General features: G+C 40.3%; 1 protein-coding gene across 8 annotated transcripts; it reads left to right on the top strand.

Annotated features, from left to right (window-relative positions):
* The first annotated feature begins 9,536 nt into the window (after window positions 1–9,536).
* On the top strand, window positions 9,537–22,063 carry nfyal (nuclear transcription factor Y, alpha, like). 8 transcript variants are annotated; one of them, XM_061903580.1, is made up of 10 exons: window positions 9,537–9,697; window positions 16,000–16,103; window positions 16,268–16,351; window positions 17,718–17,864; window positions 18,010–18,141; window positions 18,234–18,336; window positions 18,426–18,574; window positions 20,221–20,394; window positions 20,529–20,639; window positions 20,741–22,063. In XM_061903580.1, exons 2-10 carry the CDS (start codon window positions 16,023–16,025, stop codon window positions 20,804–20,806), a joined length of 1,047 nt encoding a protein of 348 aa, XP_061759564.1. In that variant the 5' UTR covers window positions 9,537–9,697; window positions 16,000–16,022; the 3' UTR covers window positions 20,807–22,063. The 8 variants fall into 8 exon arrangements, with proteins under 8 accessions (XP_061759564.1, XP_061759561.1, XP_061759563.1 ...); XM_061903577.1 differs by having other exon boundaries at window positions 18,426–18,592; XM_061903579.1 differs by having other exon boundaries at window positions 18,408–18,574.
* The last annotated feature ends 709 nt before the right edge of the window (window positions 22,064–22,772 follow it).

Here is a 22,772-nt window from a genome sequence, read left to right as displayed (position 1 = left end):
AAATAATCAAATGTACTTCTAATGTATTTACTTGCTCTTATGCTATCTGAACTCAATATGTTCTCTGCTGGCTGTACATATCCTACCAAGTTAGACCTACACTGTTTCAATGTCCATTTCTCTGTGGATGCAATTGTTGATGACTGAAGTACTGATATCAACCATAGCTCCTCATCCCACCCCCCAGATTGTAAATGATGTAAATAATTCAATGTATATACTATGATGATTAACCTGTGTGATGACTGTATTATGCTGATAGTATATATTTGTACCATGAATTGATTAACGTGGACCCCGACTTAAACAAGTTGAAAAACTTATTCGGGTGTTAGTGGTCAATTGTACGGAATATGTACTGAACTGTGCAATCTACTAATAAAAGTATCAATCAATCAATCAATTAATGGTACATACTATCAGCATAATACAGTCATCACACAAGTAAATCATCAGAGTATATACATTGAATTATTTATTTATAATCTGGGGGGTGGAATGTGGAGGGGGTTGGGGTGGGGGGTATTATGTTTGGTTGATATCAGCCCTTTAAGTCGTCAACAATTATCAATTATATCATCTGAGAAGTGGACATTGTAACAGAGTAGGTCTGACTTTGTAGGAAATGTACAGCGAACAGTGAACATAGTGAGCTCAGAAAGCATAAGAACAAATATATACATTTGATTATTTACATTTGATTATTTACAATCCGGGGAGGTGGGATGTGGTGGGGGATTGTGTTAGTCTAGTGTTGTAGTTGCCTGGAGGTGTTCTTTAGTGCGGTTTTGAAGAAGGGTAGAGTAGCGCTTTGTCCCTTTTGTGGTCACAGGGGGTGCTGGAGCCTATCTCAGCTGCATTCGGGTGGAAGGCGGCGTACACCCTGGACAATTAAGTCACCACCTCATCGATTGTTTTATTTTTATCTTTATTTTTTTTTTTTATTGTACAACAAACATACATTTATAATTCACTCTCGCCGTTGTGTTGGATCCACTGTAGATTGGACATTCACAGTATCATGTAAGACCCGCTCGACATCCATTGCTTTCGGTCCCCTGGGGGGGCGGGGGGGGGGGGGGGGGGGGGGGGTTACCCATGTGGTCCTCTCCAAGGTTTCTCATTGTCATCATTGTCACTGTCACCAACGTTCCACTGGGTGTGAGTTTTTCCTTGCCCTTATGTGGGCTCTGTACCGAGGATGTCGTTGTTGTTTGTGCAGCCCTTTGAGACACTTGTGAGTTAGGGCTATATAAATAAACATTGCTGATTGATTGATTGATAAAAAGGCCAGGCATTTTCAACATCAAGGAAAGACAACAAAAGCAAATACAGTTAGAGTTATAATGCTAAAATATATTTTTTTTAAAAAGCCAAAAAGGGCCACCTAAATCTTTTTAAATGTTTTAACAAAAATATCAATTTAAGGGCTTTTGTACTCTTAATCATTCTCCAAGATTTGATTGATAATTGTTAGCCATTAAGCCAATTAGAAAATGTAGGCCTTAATTTCATGACTCGACATCTATTATGCCTGGAGCATAATAATGTTGACAAACATTTCTATGTTACATCCATCCATCCATTTCCAAACGCTTGTCCTGTTCGGGGTCAGGGGGGATTGCAGGGGGTCGCTCAGCTGCATTCAGGTGGAAGGCGGGGTACACCCTAGACAAGTCGCCAGAGGTGGGACCAAGTCATTGTTTTGCAAGTCACAAGTAAGTCTCAAGTCTTTGCCCTCAAGTCTCGAGTCAAGTCCCGAGTCAAGACAGGCAAGTCCCGAGTCAAGTCCAAAGTCAAGACTAGAAAGTCTCAAGTCAAGTCCCAAGTCCTGCATTTTGAGTTTCGAGTCTTTTCAAGTCATTTTAATCACAGACTAATAAATTTACACAGATTGTGTATGTTTTTAAAATGCTCTATTTATTTATTAAAACCAAGTGCATTTGAAATTGCAGGAAAAAAAATAGTGCTCACATTGCAATTCATAATAGCACTATTAACCAGTCATTTTAAACATTTAACTCATTCCTTTACAGAATAAACACATTTGGAAAAACATATTCAACTGTACTTATTTGCACAAAAGTGTTAACATTGTATTTCCATGTCATATTGCATTGTAGCTAGTTCCACAGCAGTTTCTATCCTGTTCTTACCTTATCTCGTTGATCTCATCTCATACTGTATGTGTGTTTATGTGTGCGTACACATGAATAACAAAACAAATACATGAAAATAACTATGAACAGAGTTGTACTTTTTAGATGTCAGGGCCCTATGCAATAGCAATATGTACACATATTCTTAATATAGTGTACATTTTAACTGACCTTTATTTGACTATGTTTGTCTTTTTGTAGGTGGCTAAAATACGCGGTGCTGCTGATCCCCGTCTAACGTTATGTTACTGTGTGTGATTCATTGACTAACGTATCATTATGTGTCGGTACCTCATGCAACCCTGCTCCAAAAAAAATCACTTGACAAAAAGTATGAATAAGGTAGCAAACTGCAGTGGATGCAACAGATTGCCGTGTTTGCAATGACGTTATAACCGTAGACATCTTATAAGTAGACGCCGCATTGGCTGCTGTGACGCGAGCAATTTGGCCGCCATCTTGAAGTGGTGATGAGGGGCTGGCGAGCAGCCTAAACTGACAGCTGACAGGTACAAAACAAAGATGCCGGGCGGTGTTCAGGGTTTTCCTGTTAAAATGAGCGGACTGTTGAAAATAGGAATTGGGGGATTACTTTTCACCAGTAAGATTAAACATTAACGTACTATTGCCTTCCGCCTGATTGTAGCTGAGATAGGCACCAGTGCCCCCCACGACCCCAAAGGGAATAAGCGGTAGAAAATGGATGGATGGATGGTTGTATTTTGTGAAAAGAATATTACCACAGAGTTGTGAAGGAGCAAAGATCTTCAATATTTGTATGTGAAAATCACAAAGAAATCTTCTTGGGGAGGATGACGCCCCTACAAGTATTTGGTTTACAATTTTTCAGCCCCACCTAAAACAAAATTCACCAGTCGCCAATGATTATGATGCATTCTCATTTTAGGCAAACTATTAGACAATACTTTCTTAACAGTATGTATCTAACCAGGAATAAGTCTTCAAGTAACAATAGTCAAATACTAACATTGTTGGGTAAAACAGAATTTAGTTTTATTCTGAATCCAGTCAAACAGATTGGTGGTTTTAGCTGATATAAAAACTTACAGGTTAAAGTTAAAGTACCAATGATTGTCACACACACACTAGGTATGGTGAAATCTGTCTTCTGCAGATTCACCCCCTGGGAGGTGAGGGTAGCAGTGGGCGCCCGGGAATCATTTTGGGTGATTTAACCACCAATTCCAACCATTGATGCTGAGTGCCAAGCAGGGAGGTAATGAGTCCCATTTTTATAGTCTTTGGTATGACTCGGCGTGTTAATATATGTTTATGTTTAAGTATTTGGCAGACGCATTTATCCCAAGTGACATACATAAAAAATACATATCAAACAATCACTGAAAACATGATAATTTAAGGGAAGAATGTAATACAACATATCAATACAAAGTGTCAAGACAGAATAAACTCTCTGCTGCTGCAGCAACAGGGATACCGTCTATAGGTCCCTAAGATACATATAAATGTAATGTATTCGTGCATTGTTTATGTAGAATATATGCATGTATATATAACCTAATCATATTGTTTGTTGAATTAAAAAAATAGCTGACCGTTTTTTTCCCCTTCTCTGGGATTATATTCCCAGTATTTATCAGGGACGTCTGGTCACTTATAGCATATAGACATATCCTATTACTGTTAAGCAAACTATGAATAATAAAACACACGAAAACATGTGTCTTTTTATCATAGTTACACGTATGACGAAAATCAGTGTTTTTTAGTGAGGTAAGATGAATTAAATGCGCTGACAGTTCATTGCTCCTGCCAAATTAATTGCACTGAGTGGAGCGGATCACCACTCCAAGATGGCGGCCGCGCGTCTCGTCTCGTCAACAGCAGTAGCGGTCAATGCTGCGTCTACTTATAAGATGTCTATGGTTCAATCGTTAGCAGTGAGTTTACAGCTTCACTCATTTAACTACACAGCAAATAAAAGTCACGTTACTCAGCCAATAAACTTTAGCTTACAATCAAAACTTACCCTTCTTTGTACATCTTTAAATGTCGAACGAAATTGGGAGTTGTTGCATCTACATATGCAAACTGCATGTTTTGCATACGGCAATTTGTTTTTTGTTGACCAAGTCGTAGTTTTTATACCTGAACGAAACCAACTTTGGCATATTTTTTTCTCAATGGCGCGTTGTTTGAGATTATTCTTCCTTGGTTTTCCTGCAATTTGATTGGATGAATGCTGTGGGACCAAATCCATCCATCCATCCATTTCTACCGCTTATTCCCTTTTGGGGTCACGGGGGGCACTGGCGCCTATCTCAGCTACAATCGGGCCAAATCAACAGTACTAATTTGATTGGCTGTTGTAGTGAGAGCATACAAGCAGACGGGAACAACACGCAGACAAACACAAGTACAAATTGAAAGATACGGAGCGCTCCTGAATAACTTTTTAATCTTTGGGTTTCGGGGAAAGTAGCAAGTCATGTCAATTCAAAAGGCTCAAGTCCAAGTCAAGTCACAAGTCATTGATGTTAAAGTCTAAGTCGAGTTGCAAGTCTTTTTACATTTTGTCAAGTCGAGTCTAAAGTCATCAAATTCATGACTCGAGTCTGACTCAAGTCCAAGTCATGTGACTCGAGTCCACAGCTCTGCAAGTCGCCACCTCATCACAGGTCCAACAGAGATAAACAGACAACATTCACACTCACATTTACACACTAGGGCCCATTTAGTGTTGCCAATCAGCCTATCCCCAGGTGCATGTGTTTGGCGGTGGGAGGAAGCCGAAGTACCCGAAGGGAACCCACTCAGTCACGGGAAGAACATGCAAACTCCACACAGAAAGATCCCAAGCCCGGGATTGAACCCAGGACCTTTGTATTGTGAGGCACATGCACTAACCCCTCTTCCACCGGTTACAGTCGTTTATAAAAAATACCGGATGATTGACATCCTCTACAGTTCCAGAGATATAACAGCCATCAACCTCCAAGTTAAATTTAAGTTTTTAAAAATCCTTTGAAGGTTATATTCCATTAATAATTTTAAATTGTATTTCTTTAATTTTTGGAAGTATCGGGTATGTAATATATCTTGTCCTTATTTTCCTTAGCTCATCTTTTGTAAATTCCTTCAAGATATTTTGTCTATGAACTTTACCCATAAAATATTATTTCCCTAAAACTGCCCTCATATATTTGTTGGAACATTTTTCATCACAGAAATGAACATCTTCAATATTAAAGTTTCTCAGACAAGGTGTAGTATTTTAATATCAAACATCCTGAGATTTTAAGGATAGCGGTATCGCTTTGGTGATCAACATTATTGACACTTTTCTTAAATTTTTTCATACGTAAACAAAGTGCCACAACTGTCTATAAAATGTCTGACAGCCCAAATACCTACAGAGTTGCATTATTTTATATATATATGGATTTTGTACTAACTAAAATGTAACGGTTATTCCATATAGTGTCCGCCCTGACATCGGTAGGTTGTGAGTTCAAACCCCGGCCGAGTGATACCAAAGACTATAAAAATGGGACCCATTACCTCCCTGCTTGGCACTCAGCATCAAGGGTTTGAATTGAGGGTTAAATCCCCAAACAATTACCGGGCGCAGCCGCTGCTGCTGCTTACTGCCCACTGCTCACTGCTCACTGCTCCCCTCACCTCCCAGGGAAGGAACAAGGGGATGGGTCGAATGCAAATCACCACATCTAGTGTATGAGAAATTTTGTTCAAACAATAATTTCCAGTAAAGTAGGGTCTGTTGGTGAAAATTTAGAACAGTTTGACTGGTAATGAGTTAACATGAAAGTCACAATGCAACAGAAAATGTATTCCTCCCAATCTCTGGAATATGACATTTGGAATTATATACCATATTGAGTTCAATCCCGGGTTCGGGATCTTTCTGTGTGGAGTTTGCATGTCCTCCCCGTGAATGCGTGGGTTCCCTCCAGGTACTCTGGCTTCCTCCCACGTCCAAAGACATGCACCTGGGGATAGGTTGATTGGCAATACTAAATTGGTCCTAGTGTGTGAATGTGAGTGTGAATGTTGTCTGTCTATATGTGTTGGCCCTGCGATGAGATGGCGACTTGTCCAGGCTGTACCCCGCCTTCGGCCTGATTGTAGCTGAGATAGGCACCAGCGCCCACCGTGACCCCAAAGGGAATAAGCGGTAGAAAATGGAAGGATGGATGGATACCATATTGAACACGAGTTCGCAAGACAATTGTTTTTATCATGTTAGCTTTAAGACTCCATTCATGACTTTAAAGTCACTCATATTTAAACCACCCTCTTCGGTCCGTGTACTTTCTATTCATTTTATTTAAAAATTTTAAATGCAAATCAAAAAAAAAATTTCGGGGTGCGTGGGGTGCTGGAGCCTATCTCAGCTGCATACAGGCGGAAGGCGGTGTACACCCTGGACAAGTCGCCACCCCATCACAGGGCCAACATTTCAGGCCATTTTTTTCTATTTTAATTTAACTATGCCACATCAAAGTGGAATGCACTCACAACAGGTGTAAAAGTAAGTGCATCTCTATCCTCTTTCAAAACCGCTCTAAAACCACACCTCCAGGCAATTTCAACCTTTTACTAATACCCTCCTCCATTCACATCCCATCTCCCCGGATTGTAAATAACCTAATGTAAATAATTAAATGTACTTCTAATGTATATACTTGTTCTTATGCTATCTGAACTCACTATGTTCTCTGCTGGCTGTACATATCCTACTAAGTAAGACCTACACTGTTTCAATGTCCATTTCTCTGTTGATGCAATTGTTGATGACTGAAGTACTGATATCAACCAAAGCTCCTCATCCCACCCCCCGGATTGTAAATAATGTAAATAATTCAATGTATATACTCTGATGATTTACTTGTGTGATGACTGTGTTATGCTGATAGTATATATTTGTACCATGAACTGATTAACGTGGACCCCGACTTAAACAAGTTGAAAAAGCTATTCGGGTGTTACCATTTAGTAGTCAGTTGTACGGAATATGTACTGTACTGTGCAATCTACTAATAAAAGTTTCAATCAATCAATCAATCAATCAATAAATCAACCAATCAAACGTTTTAAAAACGACAATAAGAGTCCTGTTGAACAAAGATGTTACCATCCATCCATCCATTTCCTACCGCTTTTCCCTTTCGGGGTTGCGGGGGGTCCTGAAGCCTACCTCAGCTGCATTCGGGCGGAAGGCGGCGTACACCCTGGACGAGTCGCCTCCTCATCGCAGGGCCAACATTTCGGACAATTTTTTCTATTTTAGTTTCTGAAACAAGATTTGGACAACTATTTAATGAAACTTTTTTAAAACGACAAAAGGAGTGCTGCTGATCAAAGATGTTACCGTTATGCTAAAAACACGCTAAACGCTAAGGAAACGCTAAAACACTGCTTCCGGTTCAACATACATGATAACCACACATTTTTTGCATTTTAGATGAACATATATTCGGCATACTTGCCAACCCTCCCGATTTTTCCGGCAGACTCTCGAATTTCAGTGCCCCTCCTGAAAATCTCCCGGGGTCAACCATTCTCCCGAATATCTCCCGATTTCCACCCGGACAACAATATTCGGGGCGTGCCATAAAAACACTGCCTTTAGCGTCTTCTCTCAGCTGTCATGTCTGCTTTTCCTCCGTACAAACGGCTTGTCCGCCCAGTCACATAACACATGCGGCTTTTACAGACACACAAAAGTGAATGCAAGGCATACTTGATCAACAGCCATACAGGTCACACAGAGGGTGGTCGTATAAACAACTTTAACACTGTTACAAATATGCGCCACACTGTGAACCCACACCAAACAAGAATGACAAACACATTTCGGGAGAACATCCGCACCGTAACACAACAGAAACACAACAGAAGAAATTCCCAGAACCCCTTGCAGCACAAACTCTTCCGGGATGCAACAATATACACCCCCACTACCAGCCCCCAACCCCCGAATTCAGAGGTCTCAAGGTTGGCAAGTATGATATTCGGTAGGAAGCTACGGGGAAGAACCAGGCCACATTGGGAAGACTATCTATCCCAGCTGGCCTGGCAACGCCCCGGAGTTTCCCCGGAAGGAGCTGTACCAAGTGGCTGGGGAGAGGGAAGTCTGGGCTTCCCTGCTTAGGCTGCTGCCCCCGCGACCCGACCTCGGATAAGCGGAAGGAGATGGATGGACGTATGGCTGGGGGATATATCGATACGCGCGATATATTGCGGGTTTGTCTCTGTGCGATATAGAAAATGTATATATTGTGATATTCGAGAATACTATCTCCCGCAGTTGGTTTTAGCTGAGGGCATTACACTACAGGCTCTTCTTACTCCTTCTTGTGTCCCCTTTTCACAGACAGCAAGCACACAAACTTACACGCGTCACATACTGTCACGTACGTGTACGGCCTCGCGGAGCAGAAAGGTAACACACTGGGTAACGTTAGGTGTGATGCCAGCGAAGCCGTGCGAGTGGTAATACAAGAGAAAGAAGGTGCGAATGAAGGAATAATTAATTCCCAAGAAAAACAGCAGGGGGTCCATCGTCGGCGGTGGTTGGGCTTCAAGCGGAAAGATTAAAGTTAAGTTAAAGTACCAATGATTGTCACACACACACTAGGTGTGGTGAAATTTGTCCTCTGCATTTGACCCACCCCCTTGATCACCCCCTGGGAGGCAACAGGAGCAGTGGGCAGCAGCAGTGCCGCGCCCGGGAATCATTTATGGTGATTTAACCCTCAATTCCAACCCTTGATGCTGAGTGCCAAGCAGGGAGGTAATGGGTCCCATTTTTTTTATAGTCTTTGGTATGACTCGGCCGGGGTTTGAACTCCCAACCTACCGATCTCAGGGCGGACACTCTAACCACTAGGCCACTGAGTAGGTGACATTAAATAGACAATTTTAATTTGTCAAGTGTGGGGCACAAGCGTTGCTACCAAAAGTAGCATATGCCCACATATGCCGGGTCCTCTCCAAGGTTCTCATAGTCATCATAGTTACCGACGTCCCACTGGGTGTGAGTTTTCCTTGCCCTTATGTGGGCCTACCGAGGATGTCGTAGTGGTTTGTGTTGTGGTTTGTGCAGCCCTTTGAGACACTAGTGATTTAGGGCTGTATAAGTAAACATTGATCGATTGATTGATATCGTGAATAATTTTAACAATCTTAGTTTCTATCAGTGTGGAGATGTATGTTAAGCATACTTTTCCGCCTAACCTATGAAACACCTTCGTGTATTTTGTCCATAGTTCTTTAGTTGAATTCGTTGCATTTTAAAATATAATACAAAATGGCGAAATAGATGTATATTGCGACATCTGCCGGGCACTTTGCAACACTGCCCGCCATGCGCGCTCATCATTTGTCACGGAGCCGCTGAGCCGAGCAGGCGAGCACCTCCTCCCTAAGCGCAGTGGTCTCATTTGCGCCATTTTGTTCGCTCACTGTTGTTGATTGGGCTTTAGCGAGCTGTACTGGAGCCAATCAGAGGGGAACCGGACAGCGACTACACGGTAAGGCAGACCCGATTGAAGGCATTGGTAGTTGTCAACACGGATTGGTTTGCCACGGACCAACCAAATTACTAACCCCGCTAAGTGCACGAAATCGAACGGCAACGTTTTCGACCGCCGGTTGTCGCCACGCATTTAGCCGGTGGACACATCGACGTCGGCCGGGCTTGTTGCAGGGAACATGATGGTCGCCTCGTCCTGCTAACATCTAGCTCGCTAGCTGCTTAGCTGGCATGTCAAACCTCACACAAAGGGACGATTCACAATACTTACACGTAACCACCTTCAACGGTTTCTAACCAAGTTTTACTAATCACTAAAAATTAAACTATACACTTGCGGAAAAAATTGATTCATTCATTTATTATTTTGTACTATTTGCGTTTTATTTCGCTTTAGCGCCCTGAAGCCATGCTAGCTTTCAAAGCAAGTCTACGAATACGTGTTCACAATTTGTGCAAAAGGGGAAATAACACCACATATTGACTATTTACCGTTAAACAATAATACTACAGTCTAATAAATTTTGGTACAAGACTATATATGTTGACCTCCGCTAAATAATGACTCACTGCCCCAGGTTTTATGAAAAATGTGTCCGCTAAACCTACGAAGACAACAAAATGAGCTAAAAGGGTTTTAAAAGTGCAGACCGGGGCCAGTTTGGGCCGTTTTCAAAGTGTCATGTGACACAATAAATAGCGTATTAAAACGACAAAAATAAAAAAAAGATGATGATTTATGACAGGGGTGTCACACTTGTTCTTCGATTACATTAGATTAAATTAGATAGTACTTTATTTATTCCTTCAGGAAAATAAAAATTTTCAGCACAATACTATTCAAGATCAGACAAACGTTACAGGGAGACAGAACAGGATCACTGACGGGTCTGCCGGCTTCCAGCGCCCCTTACAAAAAAGGTGAGATACAGGTAAACAAGTGGGGGGAATGGGAGAAAAAAATAGAAGATTAAAATAAAATAAAATAAAAAAATCGGTCTAAACCTGGGCCCTGGAGAGGGCGTCCAGACTTAGGCCAAAGGAAAAAAACAACAACAACTCATAGCCATAGTACACATCCCTCTCACATGTGTTTAAGAGGGAAACATCAAAGAAGACAAAGGACATTAAAGCAGTGGATACAACCAGCCACTTCTACATACAGCTATGAATAAAAAGTAAAATAAACATATACACTGTGGCGGCCTATGCGGTGTTCCAGGCCATCGTCCGCTGGGGTGGAGGGAGCATGGCCAGAGACAGGAGCAGACCCAATAAAGCAACCAAGGCAGCCGACTCCAATCTCGGCCGCCAACCAACTCTCGACCAGTGTCCAGTCCGCATGGATGAGCGAGGATATGTCCAAGGTGACTGAGGTGTCCGACACCTGCTCACCCAGCCAAGACACCGCGAAGCCTCTCCGTCCCGGCGCTCAGTGCCAGCTCCGCAGCCCTGTCCCCTCATCCGCACCTCCTCCAGTCCCTCCAAACCAACTCTGGTGTGGCAGAGACCCAGCAGCTGGTCTCCATGGCCAAAAGGCTCCCGGGAGGCAGATCCAGAAGTCCACAAAAAAGCACCGCAGAGGTCACGAAAGTGCCACCCCTTGTCACACAATCCCAAAGGGTCCGGTACCAAAAGGCAAAAAAATATAAGAACACATGAAAACAAAAGGGAAACACAAAAGGATGACACAAGAGCACAGAGCTCCTGCCAACAGCAGCCACTACAGCAGCGCCATCTTGGAAAAAAAGAAAGAAAGAAAAAAAGTGGGGGCCAAAGTTGAAGAGAACCCATTTTGCCAAACCAACCTTTCTTGTCTATGTTGTAAGCATTTCACCAATCCCTTGCACTTCGCAAATTTGGATGCGATCTAACAGCAAAACAGTCTCCCAACACTGCGTAGATGGCATTGAGGCCTATTTATCCAAGCGTGAGGGTTGGGAAACGAAGGAGTTTGGCGAGGGAAGTGTGGATTCAGGCCGGGTGGCCTATTTCAAGTTCCAGGTAACCCTACATTATTATATTTTATAAATAGTAAACCAAGTTCTGGTAGTAGTTTAGTCGTGGATGTACACTGTATAGTGATGAATCCAATAAACATTTGATTTGATTTGACATTAAATTAGCAAAATGCGGTTGCGCATCGGTATTGTGCTTACAACATCTATTGGTACTTGTATTTGTGTGTTTGGGATTTGCATATTTCCTGTAAATTTGAAATCAAACCATGCAGGCATGGCAGACATACTTATGGAAACTATCTTGAAGCCATGCTAGCTCTCAAAGCAAGTCAACAAATGTGTGTTCACATCCATCCGTTTCTACCCCTTATTCCCTTTGGGGTCGCTGGTGCCTATCTCAGCTACAATCGAGCGAAAGGCAGGGTAGACCCTGGACAAGTCGCCATCTCATCGCCGGGCCAACACAGATAGACAGACAACATTCACACACTAAGGCCAATTTAGTGTTGCCAATCAACCTATACCCAGGTGCATGTATTTGGCAGTGGGAGGAAGCCGGAATACCTGGAGGGAATCCACGCAGTCACGGGGAGAACATGCAAACTCTACACAGAAAGATCTTGAGCCCGGGATTGAACCCAGAACTACTCAGGACCTTCGTATTGTGAGGCAGACGCACAAACCCTTCTGGCACCGTGCTGCTGTGTTCACATTTTGTGCAAAATAGAAAACAATACCACATATTGACAGTTTACCATTAATCAATAATACTACAGTCTAATAGATTTTGGTACAAGACTATACATGTTGACCAACGCTAAATGATGACTCACTGCCCCAGTTTATATCAAAAATGTGTCCGCTAAACCTACTAAGACAACAAAATGAGCTAAAAGTGTAGACCGGGGGCCAGTTTGGGCCGTTTTCAAAGTGTCCCGTGACACAATAAATAACGTATTAAAACAAAAAAAATGTAAATAATAAAGCTGATGATTTATGACAGGGGTGTCTTACTTGTTCATAGTGTGGGCCAAAGTTAAGGAGGCCTCATTTTGCCAAACCAACCTTTCTTGTCTATTGGTAATTGTTTTTGTGTATTTGGTATCTGCACTTGTCCTGTAAATTTGAAATCAAGCCATGCAGGCCTGGCAGACATACTTATGGAAACTATCTTGAAGCCATGATAGCTCTCAAAAGCAAGTCAACAAATGTGTGTTGGCATTTTGTGCAAAATAGTAATTAACACCACAAATTGAAAGTTTACTATTTAATAATAATACTTCAGTCTAATAGATTACTGTACAAGTCTATACATGTTGACCTCTGCTAAATAATGACTCACTTCCCCGGGTTACATAAAAAATGTGTCCGCTAAACATACGAAGACGAAAATGAACTAAACAGGTTTAAAACTGTGACCCTGGGCCAGTTTGGGCTGTTTTCAAAGTGTCCCGTGACACAATAAATAACATATTAAAACAACAATAATATAAATAAAACCTGATGATTTATGACAGCGGTGTCTTCCTTGTTCATAATGTGGGCCAAAGTTAAAGAGGCCCCATTATGCCGAACCAACTCTTTCTTGACTATTGGTGCTTATATATATATATGTATATATATATATAAGTGTATATGTTTATTTTAGTTTTTATTCATAGCTTTATGTAGAATTGGCTGGTTGCATCAACTCTGTTACTTTAATGTCTTTCATGTCCTTTGTTTTTTTTGATGTTTGTTTTTCCCCCCTACACACATGTGAGAGGGATGTGTACTATGGCTATGAGTTGTTTTTTTTCCCTTGGCCTCAGTCTGGACCCCCTCTCCAGGGCCCAGGCATAGACCGATTTTTTTATTTTATTTTAATCTTCTATCCCCCCACCCCCTTCCTCCCCTTCCTTGTTTACCTTTATCTCACCTTTTTTGTAAGGGGCGCTGGAAGCCGGCAGACCCGTCAGCCATCCTGTTCTGTCTCCCTGTAATGCTTGTCTGATCTTGAATGGGATGATGCTGAAAATTAAGATTTTCCTGACGGAATAAATAAAGTGCTATCTAATCTAATCTTGTGCATTTGGGATCTGCATAGGTCCTGTACATTTGAAATCAAACCATGGAGGCATGGCAGACATACTTATGGAAACAATCTTGAAGCCATGCTAGCTCTCAAAGCAAGTCAACAAATACGTGTTCACAATTTGCCTCTGTGCAAAATGGAAAATAGCACCACATATGGACAGTTTACCACTAAACAATAATACTACAGTCTCACTGCCCCTGGTTATTTCACACAAATGTGTCCTCTAAACCTACGAAGACGAAAATGAGCTTAAAAGCATAGGTTTTAAAAGGGTGGCCATGGGCCAGTTTGGGCCGTTTTCAAATTGTCCTGTGACACAATAAATAACATACTAAAACAACAACAACAACAAAAAAAACCCTGATAATTTATTACAGGTGTGTCATACTTGTTCATAGTGTGGTCTAAAGTTAAGGAGGCCACATTATGCCAAACCAACCTTTCTTGTCTGTTGGTACTTCTTTTTGTGTTTGGGATCTGCATATGTCCTGTGAATTTGAAATCAAACAATGGAGGCATGGTGGACATACTGTGCTACTGACATAAGTGAGCTACTGTGTGGAACAATTTCCATTGTGGATCAATACATTTTGTCTATATCTAATTCCTCCAAACAAGCCATTTGGAGTTTGCCCCAATAGGGACGTTTTCCCAAATTGTGACGTCAGCAGATATCACTTTGTGGGGTAGAAATAACTTTGTAAAGGGCTTTGTGCGAGTCAACAAGACTGGCTCGTTACATGCACATGTATCTTCCGCTGTTGCAATTTCAAATACAAATTAGTGTATAGATCGAACTTAATCCGTCAGTAGACCCGACATGGAAGCACTAAAAACTACAACATGGCTGGCGGGTAAAAGATGCGGTCAAAACGGGGGCACATAGTAAGACCCCTCACAAAACGGTGCATCCTGATGAAACGGTCAGAAAGCGGCTTAAAGATGGTCTGTAAAACATAATCTATGCTAAATTTAGAAAAAAAAAGTGTTATGTAGAACACAAGGAAATGTTTTAAAACATATATAATATTACTCCTTTAAAGCTGTACTCAGAGGATCACTTGTAACAGTAAATATATAAAAATATTAATACATATATCCCCTCATCATTATATTATTAGACAAAAACGAACAAATTGATGGATGTTTTGTTTTGAAAATCATAAGTCAGGGTGACAAGCAGGCCTTTTAAGTATTTATTTTTATTTTAACGAAAAAATGTTTGGAATATAAGAGAATAGAATAGAAAGTAGCTAATGTGTTGTATGATCAGATACTATTAAATTTAAAATACATGTAATTGTACATGCAATTTTTTTGTCAAAATTGATAGAATGAATATATTTAGTAAGAAATATGAAGTGTTTTATAAACCCTATTTTTTTTATTGTTTATGTAAAATCAGACATTTTTAGTTAGTCGTTCACGTTACAAAAAAGACAATGTCTAATGTGAACGGAATTTTCTGTAATGAAGTTGATTATTATTAGCATAGGGAAGCAACACATAATTAGCTGCTAGATACTAAATAAATGTAGTGTCAGCCAGAAGAGATCTTTGTTTGTGATTGGCAATACAATAGCGATCAGACACTTTTTGGCACATCCCTACATAAAAGAAACAGACAGAGAGTGCAACTTTCATGCTTGTTTAAAAGCCAAGGAATAGAAATATGTTGTAATGCAATGTGAAAGGAGTTATATTTGGGACGTCTTAATCTTTAGAGGGAAATCATTTTTGATTTTTGTAGCTACAGTTGAGAAGACTCGGTCCCCTCTTGATTTGAATATGTTCTTTTGGACTTTGGGACAACGAGGAAGACCTGATCAGCAGACATTACAGAACTTGTGGAGGTGTAGAATTGTAAGAAGTCAGACAGGTATTAAAGAGCTGATCCATTAAAATATTTAAAAACAAACAATAACCATTTTAAATTAACTGGGAACCAGTGGAGGAACTGTCTTTAAACAATAATGTGACAAAGTAATAATTAGTACATGTAGATTAAAAATAAGGGATATCATATAGTGCCACATATTGACATCTGTGCATTAATAACCACTTAACAATATTTTGATAAGCTAATGGGGCTCATCTATTCATTTCAATCATCACTAGACAATAGTTCAAAGCTAACCGTAAACAAATCCATCCATCATTTTGTACCGCTTGTCCCATTTGGGGTCGCAAAGAATAGCTGGAGCCATTTGGTTAAAACTCCATAGCGCTAATGGATCTATTTTTGCAAAATATATGTTCCAGAGCGGAGTGTTGGATAAGCAGCTATGGAGCAGTACACCGCTGCCACCACAGCTACAGGAGAGCAGATCGTAGTACAAACAACCAATGGACAGATCCAACAACAGGTGAGCTCAGGTTAACTTATCTCTTGGGTGTGACTACCTATATACTACCTGTAACAGTGCTTCACAATTAACCATTCTTTTTTGAAGCTGCCCAAACATGACAACAGTACAGCGGATCCGAGATCAATGTTTTCTAAGATTTCATTATCCTGCCTCACCTGCAGACACAGGGCACAGTGACAGCTGTGCAGCTGCAAACAGAAGCACCAGTGGTGACGGCCTCAGGCCAGCAGGTGCAGACACTCCAGGTAGTGGTGTCTTTGCCGCCCTGTGTCGGTGTCATGACCATGTTGTAAGCCGATATGCATTTGCATGCTACAAGCAGGGAGGCTAATTTGTTTCATTTTTTTGTACCATATCTGTGCTGTTTGGCTCGTCCTCTCGTCCCCAGCATGTCTTTTAGCTGTCTGAACTGCATGTCGCTCACTCAGCACAGCCAGTCTTCATAGTTCCGCTTGTGCTGTCATTGTGAACATTTGTTGGAGTACAAAATTCATTCATTGCCGAATGAACCGGTATTACGTGTGGTAACTTGATGTCATTATCTTGACTATGTGTAAGGAAAAACAATGGCAATGGTTTGACTTTCAACCTGACCTGTGATAGATCATCTTTAGCCCGTATAATCGACATGGGATGTGAGAGCCAAGCCAATCTGGCAATTTTATTTAGCCATAACATAGATTAAATACTGCCTATGTGAAAGGCAAAGGTGGTGTTTCATACCAGAGACTCGCTTTTCTTCCGCTCTGTTATGTAAAAAAGCATGTACAGTATATGTGACACCAGATGCTAGCGTGCATGTGATCGTACCTCCGGATGATCTACACTAATTATTGCCGGCTAAAGGTGCACAGAGTTACAGCAATCAATGTAACTTTAGCTATTATCTGACTGAAAATGCATTTTGACAGGTCAACAAACATTATTTATTTTCTGGAAATCTACTTTTAAGTTTTTGATTGGCTGTAGGCCAAGATTGTAAGTATACTGTCATCGGTCTTGACGCCTGGGACTAATCACTGGGTGTCATCCGGAATAATGATACAATTCAAGCTAAGAGCTTTCAGTGAAATCATTTATCATTTTGATTGAAGTTCACACTAACCTTTGGGTTCAGAAACATCACTTTTATAAACAAGTGAATTTGTTATGGTCATTTTTTTTTCTTTTTAATCTGTCCAAAATACAAGGACTGACTGACCTGCAAATCCTCTTTTGTATGTTGTTTCTAATATAACCCATATTTAGACTCTGCTATTATTCTATGTTGTTTGGGGCAATAATGTCTAGACTCTGGTAGGACATGTTTGTGTAGTCAACACCTGAAAGGTGAAGTTCTTTAATTTCACATTTTAAAGTGAGATTTTCCCCTCCATCTTTGACATTATTGTTTTTTTTTTCTTTTGGCTTTGAGGGGAAAACATTTATTCACAGTAATTTATTTCCAAATGATCATTGTCACTCATTTGTTCAGAATATGTGTTATGATCAAGCACACAGTCATGTGACCAAACATGTGTGCAGAGAAGTTCATTATTGGACATGCAAGTATGGTTGCATGTCCAAGTATAAAACGTGTTGTGCTGGTGTGACAGTTGTCCTTCTCTGTAGGTTCAAGGACAACCTCTGATGGTGCAGGTCAGTGGTGGGCAGCTTATTACGTCATCCGGACAACCCATCATGGTGCAGGCCATGTCAGGGGGGCAGGGTCAAACCATTATGCAGGTTCCTGTGTCTGGAGCTCAGGGACTACAACAGGTGAAGGATGAGTCTCTTTGTAGATTACGAATGTTGATTATTAGGTATGGTTGTCGTTTTAGGTGACATGTTTTTTAACACATTATTTGATTTGAGAAAAAAAGTTGCTTTGATTATAATGCAGTTTATGGATGTCATTGTGTAGATCCAGCTGGTGCAGCCAGGTCAGATCCAGTTGCAAGGGGGTCAGACTCTGCAACTTCAGGGCCAGCAGGGTCAGCCCCAGCAGATTATCATCCAGCAACCCCAGACAGCCATCACAGCTGGACAGAACCAGGTATTAATTGGGGGCCAACAGCGGTTAAATTCTTAGTCGTTTTCAAAAAAGTCATTCCTGCGTGTATTTTGCCTTTGCCTCTGGTCCCACAGGGTCAGCAGATCAGTGTTCAGGGCCAGCAGGTTGCACAGACAGCTGATGGACAGACCATTGTCTACCAGCCCGTCAACGCAGACGGTACCGTCCTGCAGCAGGGTACACTACACTTTTTTCTTAATTTTCCTTTGCCTTCATAACAGGAATGCTGTTGAATTGTCATTTTAAAGAGGATCCGTACTTGTCAGGAATGATCACAATTCCAGCCGCTAGCTTGGCAGGTGCCCAGATTGTACAGGCAGGAGGTGCCAACACCAACACAACAAACAGCCAAGGCACTGTGACCGTCACCCTGCCCGTCTCCGGCAACATGGTCAATGCAGGTGGAATGGTCATGGTAAGACCCGGTGTAGAGGTACCCAACACTTATTGCATTTTTCCCCTCACTTATTAGTTTTTTGAGGTGTGGATGTGGTCACATAGCTTCAAACTGTGTTAAACATGGTATTATTTCTGTTAGTTTAATTGTAACTGTTTAGGCGGTTTTGTCACACTTTGACACTTTTTCAATTTTATAGTACAATAGTATTTCAATATTAAAACAACTGCATGTGTTTGAATACATAAGAAAGTGACAGGTGAGATACATTAGGGTTGTCGGAAACTACATTTTTAGTTTTACATTAATGATTTAGAATACCATGCAAAGATGATTTAATATCAGGAGTTCAATTAAGACTAGAGGCTTTTTTTGGATTTAGTTTTTGAACTACTAGTTTACAATATTGAACCTTAAAATAATTTTCCAAATTTGATGAGATACCTATTTTGGAGTTTGAAATAGTTGTAAACTATAATCATTAAAACTATTAAGAATTTAGGAAATACATTTGTGAAAATTTTACTTTGTGTATTGAATCTAAGGAATAGAGAACAAAGAGTGGATTTTTTAAATTAAAAATTACTGAAATAAACTAGCTTTCAAAAATGTAAATGTTAAGTCCCACGGATGTAACATTGCCGGTAAAATTCCTGATAATTTCAATGAGTGTAAAATTGGGATTGATTACCTCACTTTGAAAAAAGGTCATATTGCTCATTTCTTGGAGAAGCTGCTGGCACACCAATCGCTTGCTACCTTAAATGCTCGCATGAATACAAAACCCGTTGTTTTAAACCATTACAAATGTGATATCCAATCTTTTACAAACACATTGCTGTCTGAGCAGCTAAACTATTCAATTGTAAACATGGAACCTACAGGCTGTGCTGTCCTATAGTGACAAAGTAGACGTGAAGATCCATACAAATTTTACAATAGGGAGCAAACCCATGTGACTGTGCTGTCCTATAGTGACAAAGTAGACGTGGAGATCCATACAAATTTTACAATAGGGAGCAAACCCATGTGACGTCACAAAAACCAAAAGGTTTTGCTTGTATCATTCGGAAACACTCCAAATTCTCAAGAAATGAAAACGAAAGAAAATAAAAAAAATTTAACACTCAAATAACAATAATATGGCTCTTAAGTAGCCCAAAAAAATATTTAATATTTTTTTCTGGAAGAGGAAAGTATATGATGTATTTTATAATTTTAACAAATCATTAAATATTTAAGCGTGGGTGTATAAGTACATTTTGAGCACATTTGACAATACCGTGATAATAGTAACGATGATATGAAAATTTAATATAATTATATCCCTGATTAGTACAAATCACTGGATCTAACATCTAAATAGAAAACCTGTCCAAACCACAGTTGTCATTTAAGACCGAAGACTGAGTGCTGCAGCATTTTCTAAATTATTTAACAGAATTAAAAACAATTGCCATAATTATTAAATTAGTTTAAGTGTCGAATGTCCAGAATACTTGTAAGTCATTAACATTTAGATCCAAACAACGAAAAGTTGTATTCAGCGCATCTATATAAGCACATAAGGGAGACAAATACTAATGCTTACTACTTTTTAGTCAGTTCCACAATTGTGATGCCCCCCAACTAAGCACAGTGTGTATGTTTGGGTTCCAAATCAGATGGTTCCGGGAGGTGGTGGAGTTCCCACAATGCAACGTATACCCCTACCAGGAGCTGAGATGCTTGAAGAGGAGCCCCTGTATGTAAACGCCAAGCAGTACCATCGTATCCTGAAGCGAAGACAGGCCCGAGCCAAGCTGGAGGCAGAGGGCAAGATCCCCAAAGAAAGGAGGGTATGTAAGGCTCATAATGCCAGACTGTAAACAATCAGAAAAGTATAGGGATTAATAACGTAATGGTCAGCAATGCTTCCCCAGATGTTGTCAATCCATGGAATAATCCAGATCACCCTTATTCTCTATTTTAGAAATACCTCCATGAGTCTCGCCACCGTCATGCTATGCAGCGTAAGCGAGGAGATGGTGGACGTTTCTTTTCACCCAAGGAAAAAGAAGAAATGGCTTTGGCACTGGCGCAGGTATTGACGCGTTAAATATTTTATCCATCAAAAAACTTGGATGAACCCATTTCTATTTTTACTTTGTGATATAAATAACCAATTTTCTCTCTCTCTCACAGCAACAGCAGGAAGCGGCGCAGGCAGCCGCTGACGAGACTGTGGCTCAGATGATCCGAGTGTCATAGCATTTCTGACCAACATTATCACTTCTTTGTGTGACCTCTGCCCTGCCTGGGTCGCTTCATCCCATCTGCCATATCTTCTTTACTTGTGTCTCTTCACATATTTTGGTCTTCCAGGCAGCAGGCCAACAACCCCTTTTATGGAAATGTCAAGTCATTTTGCCTAAGATTGAGAAATGCTTCCAACCTCCTCTGGTCAAACACTGAGGACCAGCTATTTATTTTAATGTGGACACAAGTTATTGTTGAACTGGGACCTTTCACACAGAATTAAGTGAAGTCAAAATCCCATCTTGTCTATTCAATAACAGGATAAATGTAAATGCTACAGCCTGTTTTGTCAGAGACACAAATTAACGTGAATATACATTGATGTTGCATTTGTATCATATCATTTATGTAATATTCTGTACTTTTACTTATTTTTTCTTCCACCCATGTTAAGTGTGGAACGACCTTGCATCAACCAAGCAAAATATTTGACGTGTGATACTGTGGTGAGAATATTTGTATAGTAATGTTTTTTCTCCCCCAGTGTACTTAATACAATTTACCCACTTTTTGGAACACATTTTTATACAATGTCATTGTTGTAGGGGAAATTGTTCTATTTAAATAATACTGCTTGGCCAAAAGAAATGTCTCACACTGTAATATTTTAATCAGAAATACTTAATTAATCCCTGGGAGGAAATTCAGAGTTTTGGTTACGGCATTGTTTCCACAAGCTTCTGCAACGTCAAAACAAAGTTACGTTCATTTTTTGTCACATTCTTGTTCAAATTTGCCTTCATCTTTTTTCATGAGCAAAGTTTGATGGGATATTGGGTTCCCTGCACAACGTTTCCCTATAATCCTTCCACTTTTCAATCTCTTTACCTGATTTGAGTGATTTCAGCAATCTGCTACCGAGATGCTGTCTCATGCTTGATGCATGCCAACTATTTGATCTTTTTCACGATCACAGGATGTGTATTTTCACATAGTTGTTTAACAAATAAATAAAGAAGAACAATTCAACTTTATTTCTAACATATGCAATTTATATCAAATTAGTATCTGCATTTAACCCGTCCACTAGATGAGAGGTGGGTTTCACTATTTTAGTTCGAAACAGGTGGTGACCTTTTTGGCCAGGCAGGTGTAGGCAATAATACCTCTTTGGTGTGTCAACCGTGTATTTCATTGTTTTTTATTTTATTTTACCAACTTAAAAATGCATTTTTTTTATATGTACATATAAAATCAGTAATTGTTGAATACCTGAGTAATTCAATTGTTTTTGTGGATAGTTTGTGTTAAATCCTATTTCCAAAATAGTTAACGTGTGGGATGCCTAATTTTAAGATTTAAGAAGTTTCACCAGCAGCTGTTTCACTTTCGAAAAGTATAGCGTAGTCAAGCACAGTGACCTGCTCAGTGGCCTGCCTGAGATCGGTAGGTTGTGAGTTCAAACCCCAGCTGAGTCATACCAAAGAATACAAAAATGGGGCCCATTACCTCCCTGCTTGGCACTCAGCCTCAAGAGTTGGAATTGGAGGTTAAATCACCAAAAATCTTTCCCAGGCGCGGCACCGCTGCTGCTCACTGCTTCCCTCAGCTCCCAGGGGGTGAACAAGGGGATTGGTCAAATGCAGAGGACAAATTTCACCACACCTAGTGTGTGTGTGTGTGAGACAATCATTGGTACTTAAACTTTAACAGCACCAAATTATGGGCCCTCTTACACACAAGGCTTCTAAAGGGCCACCCATCCCACTCTGAACCCATGGTCGCTGCCCCATGCGCAAGCACTCGTTATGGTTACATGCACTAAAAAAATGCATGGATTTGGTTTAAACAATCTTTTTTTTAAAACACATTTAAAACTAATAAGGTGTATGATTTTTGAAAGATGAGATTAACATGAAGATAAAAACCCTTAAGTTATGTATTTCCTTTAGGAGAAAAATAATTTCATACGAATTAT

Source organism: Nerophis ophidion, linkage group LG06, assembly GCF_033978795.1.
Source record: "Nerophis ophidion isolate RoL-2023_Sa linkage group LG06, RoL_Noph_v1.0, whole genome shotgun sequence".
NCBI lineage: Eukaryota > Metazoa > Chordata > Actinopteri > Syngnathiformes > Syngnathidae > Nerophis > Nerophis ophidion.
This window is presented reverse-complemented; position numbering and strand designations above follow the sequence as displayed.